Genomic DNA, 17,507 nt, shown 5'->3' on the forward strand with positions numbered 1-17,507 from the left:
TCTTTGTCTCTCGTTTCTCAGTGTGTAGCTCATGGGGATGCATTTATCTTTCATCTTTTTTTAAAGCATGTAAACCAAAATAACCCCCAATCCCCCAATCAATGCTCAGTTATTCCTCACCTCCCACTTTCTCCTCACTGATTTCCTGTCTGTCTCACCCCACCACTGCTTCACAGATCTCCTGCCATTTTTCTGTGCCATTGGCTTCCTCCGCCCCCTCACTCCACTGCCATTTCTAAGCAGTTATGCTTTAGCGCTTCACCCGCAGGTGATGAAAATACCCTGGATCATTTGCTTTGCCAGCGAGCTCCTTTGGGCAGAGGCTAGATGCTGTGCTGACTCTCGCCGTACGACCCTCTGTTCGGTTCATCATCAAGATGTTTCTTTGAATGGAGGCAATTTGAAGCAAATCAGATCAGCTTGTACAAAACACAAACATTGAGTGGCTGCATTATTCATGAATTCCCTCCCTTTAATTAATATTTCATTCGTTTAAACCCCAGCATACACATCGTCGGCCATGTTAGTTGTGTTTTCTGCTGTAAGAGAAGCTCTCTGTTTATTTTATGGACTGCGTTAAATACCATATCACTAATTTCTGAAATTATAGAACAGATTTAAGACTTGCCAAATACAATGTGGGTTTTTATTGCATTTGCTGAGGCAAATAAACACTCAATGCACAGAGATGTCAGACTCCCTGTATAAATCTGCTATATTTCCCCCTATAAATCCCTTATGCCTCCTCTAAGATTGTTTGTTTTTGCTCAGATCTTTTTTACTGCTGCATCTTCCTTTTGCTGTGTCTAGTTGCAGTGGTAGATGAACACTGTTTTATGAAGAAATGAAGTATCTTATACCTCCATTTTATACTTGTCATGTTAAACTGTAGGTTTTTGTGGAACGTTTGCCTGGTTCTGTGATGTACGATTGCAATATCCCCATCCTGATGGCTCACGAGACAACAGTTAATGGGGACACGCCATCACTGGCAAAGTGGGAAATGGAAATGTACTGCATCGAATGAAGGTGCTTTACCATTATGTCCTTGAAAAGAGCCAGTTCAGATGTGCTCAAGGTCCTTCATCTATCAAAATATCTTTACTGTTTCCTTGGCCCCATTTCCATTATCAAAGAATCTATTGACATTTGCGTTATTCTTTTTACTATTACTGGTGGGGATTTTTCTCTCTTTCTGCAGGTTACATCATTATGCCAGTAGGTGGTAGAGAGTGATTAATTGAATCATTAATTCGACCAATTTGTCTAAAAACAGGGATTAATTTAGGAACGCAACTGTTAGAAAGCAACTGTCTCTTTGAGTGAGTCATTTAAATAATTCAAATGATTCATTCATTCATTCAAAAAAAAAAAAAAGGGATTAATTCAGCAGCGCCACTATTGTGTGGAACAGTTCTACTGTAGCTTTGTTTGGAAATATTTTTGGAAAAAATGGTAACTGACAATATTTTTGTTTCTCAATATTAACTTATTGTTAACTAAACATTTATATTCAGAAAATATGTGGACACATAATGACTAGAGATAAGACAAGATGAGGAATGTGCAGTGATTTTTCATAGACAAACTATGTCTAGGACAAGCATCACTAAAACATTTTGTGTCAGACATAAACAATTTAGTGACTTGTTAACTGGAGGTGCGCTCTGACTGGATCATTGAATCAGGCGGTTGTTTACTCAGATCAGTCCAGTTCACAATTAAATAATTCAGTGCGATTTGTGAACCAATTCAATGAAAAGAATCAGCTCTTTCACAAATTCAAATGTTGGTTTAATAATTTAGAAATAACAAGGAAAAATATGTTTTTATGAAATGTAGTGGAGAAAGGGAAATCTCTCATGAACTCTGTATAACTCAAATTAAGTATTGACTATTAAATATTACAATTTTGATAAAAATTACAGCAGTCAAACATGAAGGCAGTGACAGCTGCAAAAGGAGCCTTGCTGTTATTTGGCTGAGAAAGTGGCAGCACCCCAACATCTACCCCAGACACACACACACACTAGTCCAACAATCTGCCAGAGGACACAGGGAAGATGGAGGCTTCCATCACCAAGTCAATGGTTTTGCCAAGCACATGTTATTGATTTATGAAAATGGCTCTTCCGCGTCTTCCTCCCCCACAGTCCTGTGGGGTTGTCTGTGGTTAGGATCTTTTGTGTATGCGTTTAACTCTGTCACATACCCTGACCGTGATTCTGTCCTGCCAGTGTGTGAAATTGTGTGTGCTGAGGGATTGTGGGATTTGCCTGCCTGCCTCTCTGATTAATGATAAGTCACCTCACATTCTGTCAGCCATCTGTAATTGCCTTTTGACACCTGATGGCACAACGGAATAGATTCTGCTAGAATTTCTTTGTCTTGTTTTCTGCAGGATGAGAGATTCAACAGCCTCTTTTTATTTATATATCATTTTTATTTCACCTCAATAAAGATGATGTTTGCACAGCAGTTAACGCCTTTAAAATATATAGATCTTATCCTTTTAGTCTTTCTTCTTAATTGAAATTTTTCAGCAACCCTGAAAAGCAATGGGTTTTATTGAAAGATTTATGCATTCATTATTTATTACATGAGACTTCTTTGTCATAGCTTTCTCCAGTTTGGCTTTGATGAGTGTGTAAATGTGCTGCAGAGAGGCAGGATTGTGTTGGGTTTGTTAAATGCTGATCAGACAAGCTGACTGGAGGGGGTGGGGTGAGTTGTGGTCTTGTTATTGGCCTGATTTACCCACTTTCCCCCGGGTGTCGTCTACTACCACCATTCTCTCTAAAATAAACACAGACCGTCTGTCTTTCCCTCTGTTTAAGCATTTCCAATGTCATCAGCATGGCCAGTGTGAATGTGCATTTGGCCTTAACTCTCTTAATGACCATAAACACAATTTGAACAGCTCAGACTGATTTTCACTCAGACGTTGTTATTCTGCTATTGGTTACGATTGAAATTATGTAGATTTTATGTTAGGAATACTTGTAAAATTGGATATTTGCAAATATTTCAACTGTTTTTCCCTACAGCATAAACATTTATTTGCTAATTTGATATGATGGAAGTGGTGTGCTGCATTACCCTGAAATTTAAATGCTGTAATTTGTGTTATTGCAGAATCATTTTCACCCCCTTGAACAGAAACAGCCTAAAAACATCTGTTCAGAATTTCAGTCCGACAAAATAATTGGTTATATATTGGTTTTATACAGGGCTCTACATTAATGCTTGTACAAGTGGATTTTTGAAGGGGCAAGTGAAAGAGAATTGTACTTGCCCGACTGGACAAGTAGCCTGATAAAAATGTCAATAACAAAAAATAACTAGGGAATCACCAAAATACAAGAATGATTTTGCATTCATGTAGTGTCAGTGGCGATCGACGTGGATAATAATATATAATGTATAATGAACTGGCCACTCGAGGAGAAATCGAAACAAATGAGCGCAGCACACAGAAAGAAACTCAGTTAACATACTGCAGAAAAATAGAAATGTGGAGTTTTTATATTTATAACATATGATACAGTTAAGCAACATCACACAACCAAGTGTGATGAATACCATCACAATTGAAAATGGGACACTGATTTCAGTTCCATAAACAATTCATTAACATTAAGTCACTTACTTATTGACGGTTTTTGTTCTATTTCAGCAGCGAAATTATTTCCAAACAAAGATCACAGCAGAACCATAACGCATCTCACAGGCAACAGTGTGTTACTAAATTATTCAGCGTTTTGAATGAATCAGTTGAATCAAAGATTCAATTACCAATTCATAAACGACTGCAGCCCTGTACCAAATGGCACCCTAAACCCTCACGGTCTTCCTCTGAGTCTGCACTTTCACGACGTAATGCCACTTTGACTGCCGGGAACTCGGGAAGAAGTCCGCTGTAAGTCCACAAGACCGAAAGTGCACATGAAGTGTGCCATTTGGGACAGGGCCATTCTCATTCTTGAATGAATCAGCCATTTCAACGAATCAACTCAATGACTCAATCATTAAGACGGTCACCTGCGCCACCTGCTGGCAGTTTAGTTTAAATATTCTTTCCAACATTTCTTATTTGTATATTCTAAAAATATTTAAAACGATCTCATAACATTATTTAATGCAGCTGTAATTTTTCAGTGTAAATTATTTAATTTAATTGGTAACAGCCCTATAGTGTCTTATTCTAATTTAGTTTATTGATCAAATTTAAGATTATAAAATGAAAGCTGAAGCATAGCCTATATTTAATAAGATGAATTAAATATTTCAGAGCTGATTGAACAATGGTGAGAATATTGCTTCAGAATAAATTATATTTACAAAACAAAAAAACTAAATCCCATTTTTTCCAGACAAGCTAATTTTATTACTCAGACAAGCACATGAACAGGCTTAATGTTGAGCCCTGTTATATATACATATATATGTGTACACACACACACACACACACACACTTATTTGTATGCATATACATACATGCATATGGCTAGGGGTGCATTACACGATTTTTAAACTAATGTGTGAAGGCTCGGTTTAAATTTACATGCATTTACTTTTCATGCTTTTGTCAAGATTTATTTCAGAATCATTTTCATTTTCAGTCTTTTAGTCTGACAAAAACTATTGGTTAAGTAATTCCCTTATGTAATATGTAAATACCTTTAGACATTAAAAATGCAAATCATCATCAGCTTAATTTCCATCCACTTAAGAACAAGAAATATTGTAGTTAAAGCAAATTTCAAAGTGTAAGAGTATTAAACCCCATAATCCAAACCCCGGCAACATGCAGCATTGTACAATATTTGAAATTGACCCTTCAACCTCTAATTAGCAAAGCTAATTACGTTTATGTACTCTATAATACATCATAATTAATGCTTAATCAATAAGTTATTCTCTGAGTTGACCTGTATTTCTTTCAGACTGATTGATTGGTATGTGTTTAGAAATGAGACAAGTGTACATCATGTGACATGTCCATCACATCAATTTAGTGATGGAGGACCTAGGGTAGCAGATATGCTGAGTATGAATGTGAAGTCTTGCTGTTGTTTCACTCCTCTGCATTAGTCATACAGTTAAGTTACGTAATAGGTTCAGTCACGGTAGAACACCAACTCAAAGCAAGTTCTTCCTTGAGGTCAATGCTTGCACACAGGCAATGACTAGAGACCATGGGGCACTCGCCCACACTACGGCACTGAATTTAATTTAATTTAACACAGACTTTTGCACTGAATACAGTATAACGCATGCTCGATGCACCTGTGGTGACAGTCCAGGTCACCAAAAAGCAGCATCCTCGATTTTTTAAGACAGAAAAGGACATTATAATTGATATCTTTGGACAACATATCAAGTTTAACCACATGTTTATGATGTCATATTTGCCAGACATAAGGCTCCTTTCACTTCTTCCCACCTGAGTCAATGTAAAGTGGATTCAGCATATGGTGGGTTTTTTTACAGAGTACTGAGCCACTCAAACAGCTCCCCAGAGGACCATTATCATCTATTATTCATGTCTAAAACAGGCCTTACACCATCAGAAATGCACTTTGGGTGCCACAGATCAGATTATATGTATCATTAGGGAGTCCAGCTATATCCCACTCAGGAGCAGATGTGTTATATATGGCATCATGATATACTGTATTTCTACCAGGGGTATTCTCATACACAAATAAACAAGATAAAAATTGCTATATTTAGACCTGAGGAGTAACGGACATACTTAGAATGACATTATGCATCTGGATACAAGAAAAAGATAACGGTGTTCAGTCACAGCTATAAAAGTTCAGATAACAATACTAAATTTAACAAAATTTTTATTTAGTAAGTATGTTTTCATGTAATTTTTAATTCCATTTAACTGTCAAATAGCATTTAAATTTATTCAAAAAAGTAATATTTTTAGTTGACCATGTTCAAAATGATAAAATAGTGTACAGAAGATGATTAAGTAAAGGTCGTCTGCTTTTCTCTTGTCTTTGTTTGCATTTGCCTTGAGTCCAAAATGTTCATCTTTCATATTGTAATATTTGCTTTAGGTTAAAATGTTAATCTCGATCTTTCACTCACACTCTTTTTCTCTCACTGTTTCACTCAGGTGTGGCGTGGAACATTGGCCAGAAATCGTTACCGCCGCATGCGTGCCGCTCTTATCATCATCCGGGCATACAGACGATACAAGGTTAAGTCCTACATCCGAGAGGTCAACCGGCGCTTCAAAAACGTCCGAGGCATGAAGGATCATGGCAAACATGTGAAGTGGCCCACACCGCCCAAGGTCTTGCGGAAGTTTGAGGAGGCACTGAGGAACATCTACAACAGGTTAGAGTTACCGAGGACAGGAAGTGAACAGGCTCACTGGTGCTCTGCGTGACTCATGTGGTAGTCATGTATGGCTTCAGCTGTGCTGCAAAACGTCAGCTGTGTGACGGAGAACACGGTCTGGCCTAATGTTATTACTACAATGTAATGTCTCTGACTCACTCCAATGCTTTCAACTCTTTATCGTTGTTAGACAAGGAAATGTTCTTTTTTTTGCTATAGGCATATGTATTTCCTTGGCTTTAAGTACGGAAAGGCTCTCTTGCGTTCAACAGTGCTGTTGAGCCTGAAGCATATATTGATTTTTGGATCAAAGCCTTGTTGGAGATCTATTCACAAGAGCCTTAATACAGCTCTGACCCTGAAAACAATGTAGAAAATGGCCTGAAAGTCAAAATAATCCTGTTGTTTAGATTTTTAGTCACACAGCAGATGTGCACCTACAGCATTTTAAAAAAAAGAAGCATTTTTTCCATTACAAATTATATTATCATCATAACAACTTGTAAAATCTTACTGAAATTAACACAAATTCCACTATTCTTTCTATTATCATTATTTGTTTTTTCGTCCCCTTTTGATTTAATGCATGTTTTCTCAAACTGGGGTTCGCAAACTCCTGTGGTTTTGTGAGGGAACTTCACAAAAAACTAAAAATTATTTAAATCATAAAAATGTCAAATTGAAATAAATAAAATCAATAATTTAAAAAAAGTAAATAAAAAAACCTTACTAAAGAGATGTTATTAAATATTTCATATTTTAAATAATAAATATTATTTGTTTACCTGCATGTCAAGACAATTAACTGGCACCAGAGGACCATTAAAGGAGTCATGACATGGATTTTTTTTTAATTATTTTAATATGTTCCTTGAGGTTCCCCTATAATGGTAATAATGTTTTTTTTTTTTTTTTGCACAAAAAAAACTAATATTTATAACCTTCTTTCTGACCCTCTGTCTAAAATGATAAATTTTTAAGTGACTGCTCCTTTAAGGCTTGTCAGTAAATGGCCACTGTAATGATAGGTCCTTGCATATAAGAAATAGTATCGACACCCAATAGCAATTGTGCGTGAGTACGTGTTTACAAAACCATATTCTCAGAATAAATATATAATCCTCCGACACGAACTGAGACACCATTAAAATAAACAATCCACTTGTTTCCTACACTGGGATACTTCTGAAGTCTGTACATGCATGCAAAAGAGCTTCCAGGCTCATTCATGTTGTCGACAGACTCAAGTGCGTGGAGTATGTCATTGTATCCAGCGTAGACAGCGTCAGTATAATGTGAGCGTCATGTCAAAAGCAACTACAACCCATCCAATGTAGGCAAATTTCAGCCGTTAAGTAGTCTCACGTAGCCAGACCTTCAGACTGATGGCAGAAGGTCTGGACTCTATCGCAGCTTTCATTGGTCAAGGACCACCCAAGAAGACCTTTGACTGACATTTAATGCAACCAATCACTGTAAATTTTGTTACGCGTCATGTTTAGGGGTGTGAAAATGTTAAGTCGATGTCCCTTCAATAACAGATCGGCGTGCATCTATAAATTATTCAATCAAGAACGTTGTTCAAGTTTATTGCAACAATGGAGCCGCGAACTTCACATACTTTTGAAAATCCAGTGTTTAGTTGATCATGGGAAGCGCTCATTGTCACAGTTGTAAACAAGACGGCGTTCTTCTTCCACAAGGGAGTTTGGCGTCACAGCATTTGTTTCTAGTTGGACCGTTAAAGAAGGCGACACACACGTCTCGTGGACATCCTGTAGAATTCAACCAATCAGATGATGACTTCGAAACTCCTGAAGTGTTTCCATATAAGGCCACATCCACACAAAGCCAGAGCTTTTTTCCTCATCTCCAGAAATATCTGCGTACACACAAAACCACTGATACTGACTCAAAACGATGTAGTATACATGGCAGACTAGTATGTGGCGCTGTAATTCTGCCACAGAAATGCACTAAAAACGGAGAAGAAGACGTGTAGCATGCGCGAGACGTGGGGTGATGACATCACCGTTTCACAGAATATACGGATTGGCTGTACACACTAGGGATGGCTCGATGCCACAATTTTGGCTTCGGTACGATACCACAATCTAATACTGAAATACCGATATTAAATCAATACCATAAAGGGTCTGAATTTTGCCACGGGTATTGCGCATGTTACTCACTCTCGCAAGTTTGGAGTTTATGAAGCGGGAAATTACAGCAAATGTTTATTATTAAATTAATCAACAAAGATTATCACATCAAATCAGGCATTTTGAAACTTTCTTGAGAAGTTATTTCAGCAATACTGCGCGTCTCCCTTCTCTAGCTCTCAAAATTTGCAAATTGCTTCTGACTTCAAAAGACATCGCACATGCACTATAAAAGTATTCTGCGCTCAGGACACTTTCGCTGTCGTTTCGGGAGAGCTGAAGGAAATCACTTCACATATTTTTAAACTGCCAATTTGAACATTCAAGCGATTTTATAGCATTTCGTAATACATGGCATGGGAGCTCTTAGAGAGAGAGTTTTCTTTGCGCTCATACCATCGACAAACACACAAGCATAAAGAGCTCGCACATTCCAAATTAAGTTGTTTTTCCTTAGTCAAATACACACAAAATTATGTCAAAAATGGCCATCTTTAGTGAGTCACATAAACACAGTTGGTAATGTCTTTCGCGAATGTAAATAGTGCAATAGTATGCGTGCAAATATTATGAAATCTAAACGTCACTGGTTGAAATTGAACGTTTTTTCCGTTATATTTAAACGATATGATCTTATGTATGTGCATTGATCAGTGTTAAAAGAAAATAAATGTCTAAATTAGATCGTTTTAATTATGCACTCACCTGTCGATTTCTTATTGTCTTGTACAAGACAGGAACGGCAAGTGACAGATGCTTGGCAAGGTTTGATGGTTCTTCAGCAGTTTTATAAGCAAAGTAATTCCAAATTTCACATCTACTCCTCTCTTTATTAATTAGTTTTGGCCGTGTTGAGTAAGATTCAATTGCTGTATTCATTTTGTTCTATGTTGCCACATTTGCCGATTTTGCGTCAGTTTGGGAGCGAACCTCGGAACAGCAGCATATACCGAAATGAGCAAAATCATAATATTGTACCGTTTGAAATAAAATATATACCGGTATTTTCCCAGTACCGGTATACCAGGCATCCCTAGTACACACGAAAACGCAAGGGTGTCATTTTCAGATTTGTCCACTCTGGGGCCCGGTTTAAAAAAATAGTGGTTTCAGGCTCCCCAAACGCCGGATCCGTGTGGACGAAATGCCAAAACTATAAAAAAAAATTAAGTTTACAGCTAAGCGTGTCTCCGTGTGGACGGGGCCTAAGTGTGCTATATGCATCAGATGTTCAGCCAACAGTCCGGGGGCATGACATCAGAGGCTGAGACTAGCCGTTAAGCGACTGAATGCCAGTGGGTGGGGCCTATGGTGTGATGTATAACTATTTGTCGATGTCTTGCTCTGGAGGAGGTCATGTGCAAATGTCTTTGCCTGTGTGACATCACAGATCCCGCAATATCAAAATGAGCCGTTTTTGGAGCTTGATTAAATAGATGCTTTGTTTTAAACTATAAAACTTGCAAGATGTTTTAATTGTACAAAGACCTCTTTTATGTCAAAAGATCAAGGCAAAATTGATTTCTCATGTCATGACCCCTTTAAAATGCAAACATTTGTTTAATTATTAAAAAAATGATCTTTCTTTGGTTAATTAAAAAACGTTCTTTGTTTATATTTGTCTAAAACCAGAAAACTTTCTTCTTATTTCCAGGTTTAATTTATATTTTGATTAACATTTTAGTGTGGTTTCAGTATAATTAAATGGACAGTACATTCCTGTAACAATTACAATGCATGTTGCAAGTGATGGGTTTGTGTTTATGATGTTTATATGAATACATTTTAGATGGTGGGCCTGGACGCTCATTAAAGATCTGTCTCCAGAGGAGATGGTGCAGGTGAGGGCTAAAGTGGCCACGTTAGAATGTCTGAAGGGGCAGAGAGCAGATCTAGGACTGCAGAGAGCCTGGGAGGGCAACTACCTGGTTAGTGTTTAAAATCATGCCATGTATCTGAGATTAACATGTGGTATAAAATACATTATAATACTTTTAGTTTAGAATGTTTTAAACCAAGTTTTTTCTGTTTTTAGAAAATGGACAGTCCTGGCACAGCGTCGTCTTTTACTCTGGTGTCCAGTGATCTGCAGAGGAAAGATAAGTTCATGAGGATCCTCTTCTCCTGCAATGTCCGCAAAGTATGTCCTGGATTATAATCGGTTCAGACCTCTCTGACTCACAGTTGATGTGTCCAGTCACAGATGTTTGCTTTGTTTGTAATGTTTACCTATGCAGTATTATCTCAACAGATCAATCGCTTCAATAAAGCAGAGGACCGGGCATTGCTCATCACCGATCGCCACCTCTACAAAATGGACCCCGTCAAGCAATACAAGCCCATGAAGAGCATCCCACTCTATAATGTAAATATCTACCTTATTCTAACATACGTAATCATAGGTTGCATTCACACAACAGCATAGTACGACTTCCAATCATATTTAGAGTTCTAAATGCATTATTCAATATCAGAAGTCACAACTCAATTTTAAGAATGGTTGCAATCAAGATTGGAAAATCTGTAAACTCAAAACATTTCGTCCTTAGCTAATATTGGTAGAACACCTAGTCTTTCCAGTCATGGTCAGTTTACGTAACATAGCTTCACACAAATTCTCTGTTGTGCTTGAAATATAGCTCAGGTCAAACAAACCCTTTGTCTCAGGGATTAGGTTTAAAAGGGTTTAGACCTGGAATGCTGACTTTCAGTGTTTGAGCCATTTATTTATTTTTATTGAATGAACCAATTAAATATGTTGTATCAGTAAACATCAGCTTTAGTGATTTTGAATCATTTACTCTACTGTTCAAAGGTTTGGGGTCTGTAAAATGTTTTGATGTTTTTGAAAGAAGTCTCTTATGATCACCAAGGCTCCATTTATTTGATCAAAATACAGTAAACAGTAATATTAAATATGATTACAACTGATAAAATAATGGTTTTCTAATGTATTCCTGTGATGGCAAAGCTGAATTTTCTTCAGTGTCACATGATCCTTCAGAAATCATTCTAATATGCTTATTTGCTGCTAGAGAAACATTTCTTATTACTATCAACGTTGAAAATAGTTGTGCTGCTTAATATTTTTGTGGAAACCGTGATGCATTTTTTAGGATTCTTAGATAAATAGAAAGTTGAAAAGCATTTAATTTTTGGTATCAAGCTAAAAGTCTTTACTGTCCCTTTTGATCAATGTAATGCATACATCCTTTGCTGGATAAAATTACTGACTTACTGACCCCAAACTATTGAACAATAGTGTAAGTTGTTTTTATATAGGCTAATTGTACTATATTAAAAAAATTGGCAGCACTAATAGTGGGAAAAGCGAGTTGTGAAAGTGACGCACAATTAATATATATATAAATATATATATATAGTGGGTCGGATAAAAAATTGCCCAATTTAGGTAAATATACCCTTTTTTAGAATGCTGGAAAAGAGCAGTTAACATCTCTTGATTAGGGGAAAGGTAACTACCCAGCTAAACCTTTCCTGCCCCTCACATTTATTTATTGCTCCAGTGTCACAGGACGCACAGGTCAGGGAAATGGGTAAAATGATTTATGTGACAGCTAACACCTCAAAGACAAAAGGATATGAAGGACATTCATAGCATTATTAAATGGTTGGGCTGGAACCATGTCCTAAAAAAAAAATTACAGAGATATTATCTAAAAAAAATTATAATCACCAGGTTAATCCCCCCCCCCCCAAACAATCCATTCTGCAACTCAGCTACGCTCCTCCTCCTTCATCCATCTCCTTCTCCACTGTTGTCATGCCAACATCCCAGGGGATGGGGTTGTCATGGTGACGGAGCAGGAGGGGAGATCAGCTGATGTCTAGTATCGTTCCAGCATGTGCACAAATTTGCCTCCTCTGTGTGTTCCTTCTGCTCGGGCTTGCAAGTGTCTTTGCACTTCTATAGTCTTTCTTTGTTTTCATCTCCTCGCTCCTGTTGCAGGCTGTTTTACTCTTCATAGACCACTTTGTATACTATTTATTTTCCTGAATGCTGTTTGTTTGGTTCATTTATCACAGCATGATAATAAGAAATGCTAATAATATTGCCCAGTATTACCATTGTAAGGGGGAAAAGAAGATATGTAGCCTATAGTGCACACTGCATGATACTTACATAATTAATCTTTGACATAACAGTTGGAACAATACTATTCCTTCAATAGTTTTTGAACACAGGAAGTCAGTGGTAATGTGACTCATTCTCTACTGATTAGAGACACCAGGAGTGCCTGATCTATATTTCCACAAGCATTATATGGATATCAGTATATCACAGCCTGTTCTGGCCTGGTCATCAGTGTCATGATCACATTTGTCTTTCATAACTGTTCTTTAAATATTTACTCATAAGTGACAAATTGCTCATATCCGGCATCCCATAATGACTTTATTATCATGCGGTCCTAATTTGGTCACACCAGCTGTCACCCTCTTGCATCTTTTCTCTATGTGCCCATCACCAAGATCTTGGATGTGATAGAGATCCTTAGTTTCTTAATCTATTCAGCTAGTGATTTTTGCCCAGGAATACTGATCCACGGGGGAGTCAGTACACTCGATTTCCCCCTAGCTGTTTTTTTACCTTTGCCCAGACTGTTTGTTGAACCCTAGCCTCTATCTGGGTGAATAAGGGAGAGAGAGAGATAAAGAGGATGAAAGAAATGTTACCTTAAGGAAACTGCTTCACACATTTTCAATGTCTTCATCTGGATAAGAACAGTTATGTTCGGAGGCTTGCTGTTGTATTTGGGTCAAAAAATATAAATCTGAAAGTCTAGGTCTTAGAATTGTAACCTTTATTCACACTGGTTTCAAACACTTTTGAAGAACATTCAACATTTTAAGCATAGCATTTGAGACAAAAACTGTCAAGTGGTGAACATAAGTGAATATTCTGTACAGTCTAATCATTATACTGAATCTGTTTTCAAGGTTATGTTTTCTTTAATTACAAATATAATTAATTTTTGTATCGTTAATATTAACTTGTTTTTTTTGTGTGTGGTTTCTCTATTTGTCAACCTGAGGTAGCCTTGCCATGTCATAAAAAGGTTGATGATCTGATATTTTTAAGAGACTTGCTGACAAATCATGAGGGTCTAAAGCTCCATGTGGTCAAATGGCAATGAAGTGGCTCCCTATATGGCAGTTAAACCAGACTGACTTTGATATGGCAGACAACATTATTATTATAATTAAATGTTTTTAAAATAATTTTCTTTGTTACAATTTCTAGATCGATTTTGACATTTTTGCTTAAAGCCCTACAAAAACACATACAACAAATACATTGAAAAAGATGATGAAAGTTGTTTTCAAGTTAAGTCTTTGCCTTTATGACTAGAATGTTTAATTTATTTTTGCATACAATAGAAACATTACATAATTGACCTATGCAATCTGTTCTGACACCTGGTTGAATTAGATCCCAAAGTCCCAAACACCAAACCACCACAATCAAACATCTAATATCCCTTTAATTATCACTGACCCCATAGACAGTAAAAGAAATGGACACAGCGACCCCATAGACTTCGACGGGGAAAATTGAAGTCAGGTAGAAGCACTCACTTCCTGATGGCTGAGCGTACTGCGCGGCCTCAGACTGAGCTTGATGACGTAGATGTGACGTGAGCAACCTGTCTGACAGTGGCAAGTCTTCTAGTAGTTGTGCAACGTAAAATCTGAATCACCAAATCTTGTAGAGACAAAGAGAGTGAGCAGGAGCAACTTTTGATGAATGAAGCAGGATTTGCGACATCTCTATCGGCGTTTATGCCTCCACGTCCCCCCGATTGCCTCATAGACAGTAAAAGATTTCCTTCGAGCTTCTCCTCGGGTCTATACTGTACATCGCGACGGTTATGACGCAAAGTTAGCCTACTTTTTACAAAAACGGCTTCTACTGGGCGACAGTGTAAGATACAAGGTAATGGAGCATTTTATACATTGTCGTGTTTGTTTAGAAATAAACAATGGACAAATTAAGTCTTTAAACGCTTCAGATGTAAAGATATTCGCTGTCAAAGTGAGGCCAAAATGAATGGGAGTCAATGGGATGCTAACAGCAGGTGATGGCTTTGTTAGCAATGGTCGCCCCTATGGAAGGTACGCTTTCCGGGGGCTGGATTACCCCCTTTACTGACCCCATGTTATATTATTGTTTTTGAACTGTGTTCTTATAGACCATATGTAGCCCCGCCCCTTTTCAGCGTGGCACTTCTTGTGGTCCGTCTTTAGGTTTTCCACAGTATGAAGGAAAGATCTTATGGATTTATGAATGAACCGCGCGTTTTAAAATCTTCCTGATCTACTGAAATTATATTATGACTATCTGCTTCAAACATCACTGTGCTCATGATAACTTTCAAAGTAAGCCTACTTCACCAGCTAATTACTCTTTGACAGCGATGCCATATAAATATATAGAGCTACAGAGTCGAAGTTTAAAGGTGCAGTGTGTGGATTTTAGCGGCATCTAGTGGTGAGGTTGTGAATTGCAATCCGTTTAGGGCTACTGTAGAAACGTGACGGCTCAAAATGGCGATTTCAATGTAAGGGGACCCGCGGTGTATGTAGATAGAAATGGCTCATTCTAAGATAATAAAAACATCATAACAGTACATTAACCCTTAATCGTCCCTTGGGGTCCAGCTGACCCCACTGGACTTTTCCTCCATTTTTTAAAAGTGTTCCCTTCATCTCAGGGCCATGAGACTCTGTGACTTTTCCTAAATAATCTATCTAAACATGCACAAAAAATCTGGGCTTGATTTGGTTGTTCTAAAGTTGTGTAAAAAATTTTTTACCGTTTAAGTCCCTCGGGGTCAGATTGACCCCACATTGAAAATGAATGGGAAAGTGTAAAACATTAATTTTTTTCACTTTTTTTGTCAATTTTTTTTACTAAATCCAGTATAAATCTGAAAATTTCCACATTTATATCAAGGTCTGGTCCTAGAGCATAAACACAAAGTAGAACGAACTTTCTATCTCATACACACACACGTACACACACACACACAAACACACATATGTGTGTGACTGCAACAGAGAGTATTTTATTGAAATTGGCAAATAAAATCTGAAAGATTTTCATACATAAATGAAGTACTAATACTAGAGCACAAATGCAATATGGAACAAGCATGTTCACTCACACGCACACACACACAAACACAAGTGTCTGGAGCATTTTTTTGGATTTTGGCAATGAATGGGAAAATGTAAAAAATGCTTTTTTTTTCACTTTGTTTGTAAAAAAAAATCAACTAAATTCAGTATAAATCTGAAAATGTCTACATTTATATCAAGATCTGGTCCTAGAGCATAAACACAAAGTGGAACGAACTTTCTGTCTCATACACACACGCACACACACACACACACAAACACACACATGTGTGTGACTGCAACAGAGAGCATTTTTATAGAAACTGGCAAATAAAATCAACAAAACTGGCATAAATCTGAAAAAATTCCATACATAAATGAAGGACAAATACTAGAGCACAAATGCATCATGGAACGATCATGAGAAAGAGATGGAAAAGGGCAAATAAAAGAAAGATGAAAGGCAGCTTAACTTTTGCATAACTTCCCTATGGACCTCTAGTGAATAATGTGGTCATTGCACTCTCTTTCTCTTTAACTATAATTCCTAAAGTTTTTTCCACAAACCTACAGATGGCAGTATTCTATCCCTAACACATAGAGCAATGTCCAAAAACTATTTATATTTATTTAAGATCATCATTCAAGTGATTTTTTCATAAAAAAATTATTTTTAATGAGCCAATTTATGACATAGTTAAGTATTTGTGCAGTAAATAGGTAAAAAACTACCAAATACCCACAAAAACACAGCATAAATGTATAGTTGAGAAGTAAATAAAAAAAATCATATATAGTTTTCCATGTAAAAAAATTATATTTCCTTATGCAATCGCTCTGTAAAAGTTTGGGGTCTATCTGACCCCAAGGGACTCAAACGTAAACCCTACTTGAGGGGCGATTAAGGGTTAAGTAAGGTCTTTATACACCACTGAAAACATAGTTATGTATATTATATTGCATTTATGTCAATAGATCTGTAAATACTACATACTGCACCTTTAAAGACAAAATTCTAAAGATGAATGCGCGCTAGTTTCTTGTTAACTAAAATGAAACCACTACAAATTAATTGGAATGAAAGCTGAAATAATATAAAATATAAACATTTAGATGTAAAACTTCAATGAAAATAAGAAATGTATTAAAATAAATTAAATTAAAGCTGAATAGAAATAAAATAGACAAAAGCGCATAACAAAATTACTCAATTAAAATTGAAACTGAAAATATAAAAATAAAAGCTAATTAGAATTTTTTTTTTAATATTATAAAAAATTATACTAAAATAACAAGGTCATCTGCTCTGGAAGTATGCCCTCCTTGTTCATTGTAACACAATAAATTATGAGTTGCTCCCACACTTCGATGTACCAACAGATGTGTAATGTTTCCTGTGAGTGCTCCTCCAACACCCAGGGCCCACGTTTGCAAGTTGGCAATAATGAGAACTAAATGATGGCAGGGCTTATTAGTGCACACTGGTCTGCTGTGTCTGTATGAGTGCTGTTTTAACTCTCATCGCCCTTTCTTTCCGTCTCAGGTGACCGGAGTGAGCGTTTCCCCTGGGAAGGACCAGCTGGTCGTCTTCCACACCAAAGACAACCGGGACCTAATCGTGTGCCTACAAGGCATTGTGCCAGCAGGAGACAGCCGCATTGGAGAGCTGGTGGGGACCCTGCTCAGCCACTTTAAAAGGTGACACCATTAGGGGGAGCTCATGAGAGCGATTTGGGAGAGATGGCAGAACTCTGAGGACAGGGCCAGGGCACATAAGGCTAAGGGATGCCAACCATAATAATTCACCCACTGTCTTGTCTGTAGTGCCAGTTCAGGACG

General features: G+C 37.2%; 1 protein-coding gene across 1 annotated transcript in view; it reads left to right on the top strand.

Moving 5' to 3' along the window:
- myo1d (myosin 1D) overlaps positions 1-17,507 on the top strand; it is a 92,212-nt gene that overhangs the window by 49,750 nt on the left and 24,955 nt on the right. The window contains exons 17-21 of the mRNA XM_079801486.1: positions 6,137-6,360; positions 10,315-10,453; positions 10,561-10,665; positions 10,777-10,890; positions 17,212-17,366. Of these exons, the coding sequence (XP_079657612.1) occupies positions 6,137-6,360; positions 10,315-10,453; positions 10,561-10,665; positions 10,777-10,890; positions 17,212-17,366 (737 nt within the window). The remainder of the gene's footprint in view (positions 1-6,136; positions 6,361-10,314; positions 10,454-10,560; positions 10,666-10,776; positions 10,891-17,211; positions 17,367-17,507) is intronic.

This window comes from Gobio gobio (genome assembly GCF_949357685.1).
Source record: "Gobio gobio genome assembly, chromosome: 20".
Classification (NCBI taxonomy): domain Eukaryota; kingdom Metazoa; phylum Chordata; class Actinopteri; order Cypriniformes; family Gobionidae; genus Gobio; species Gobio gobio.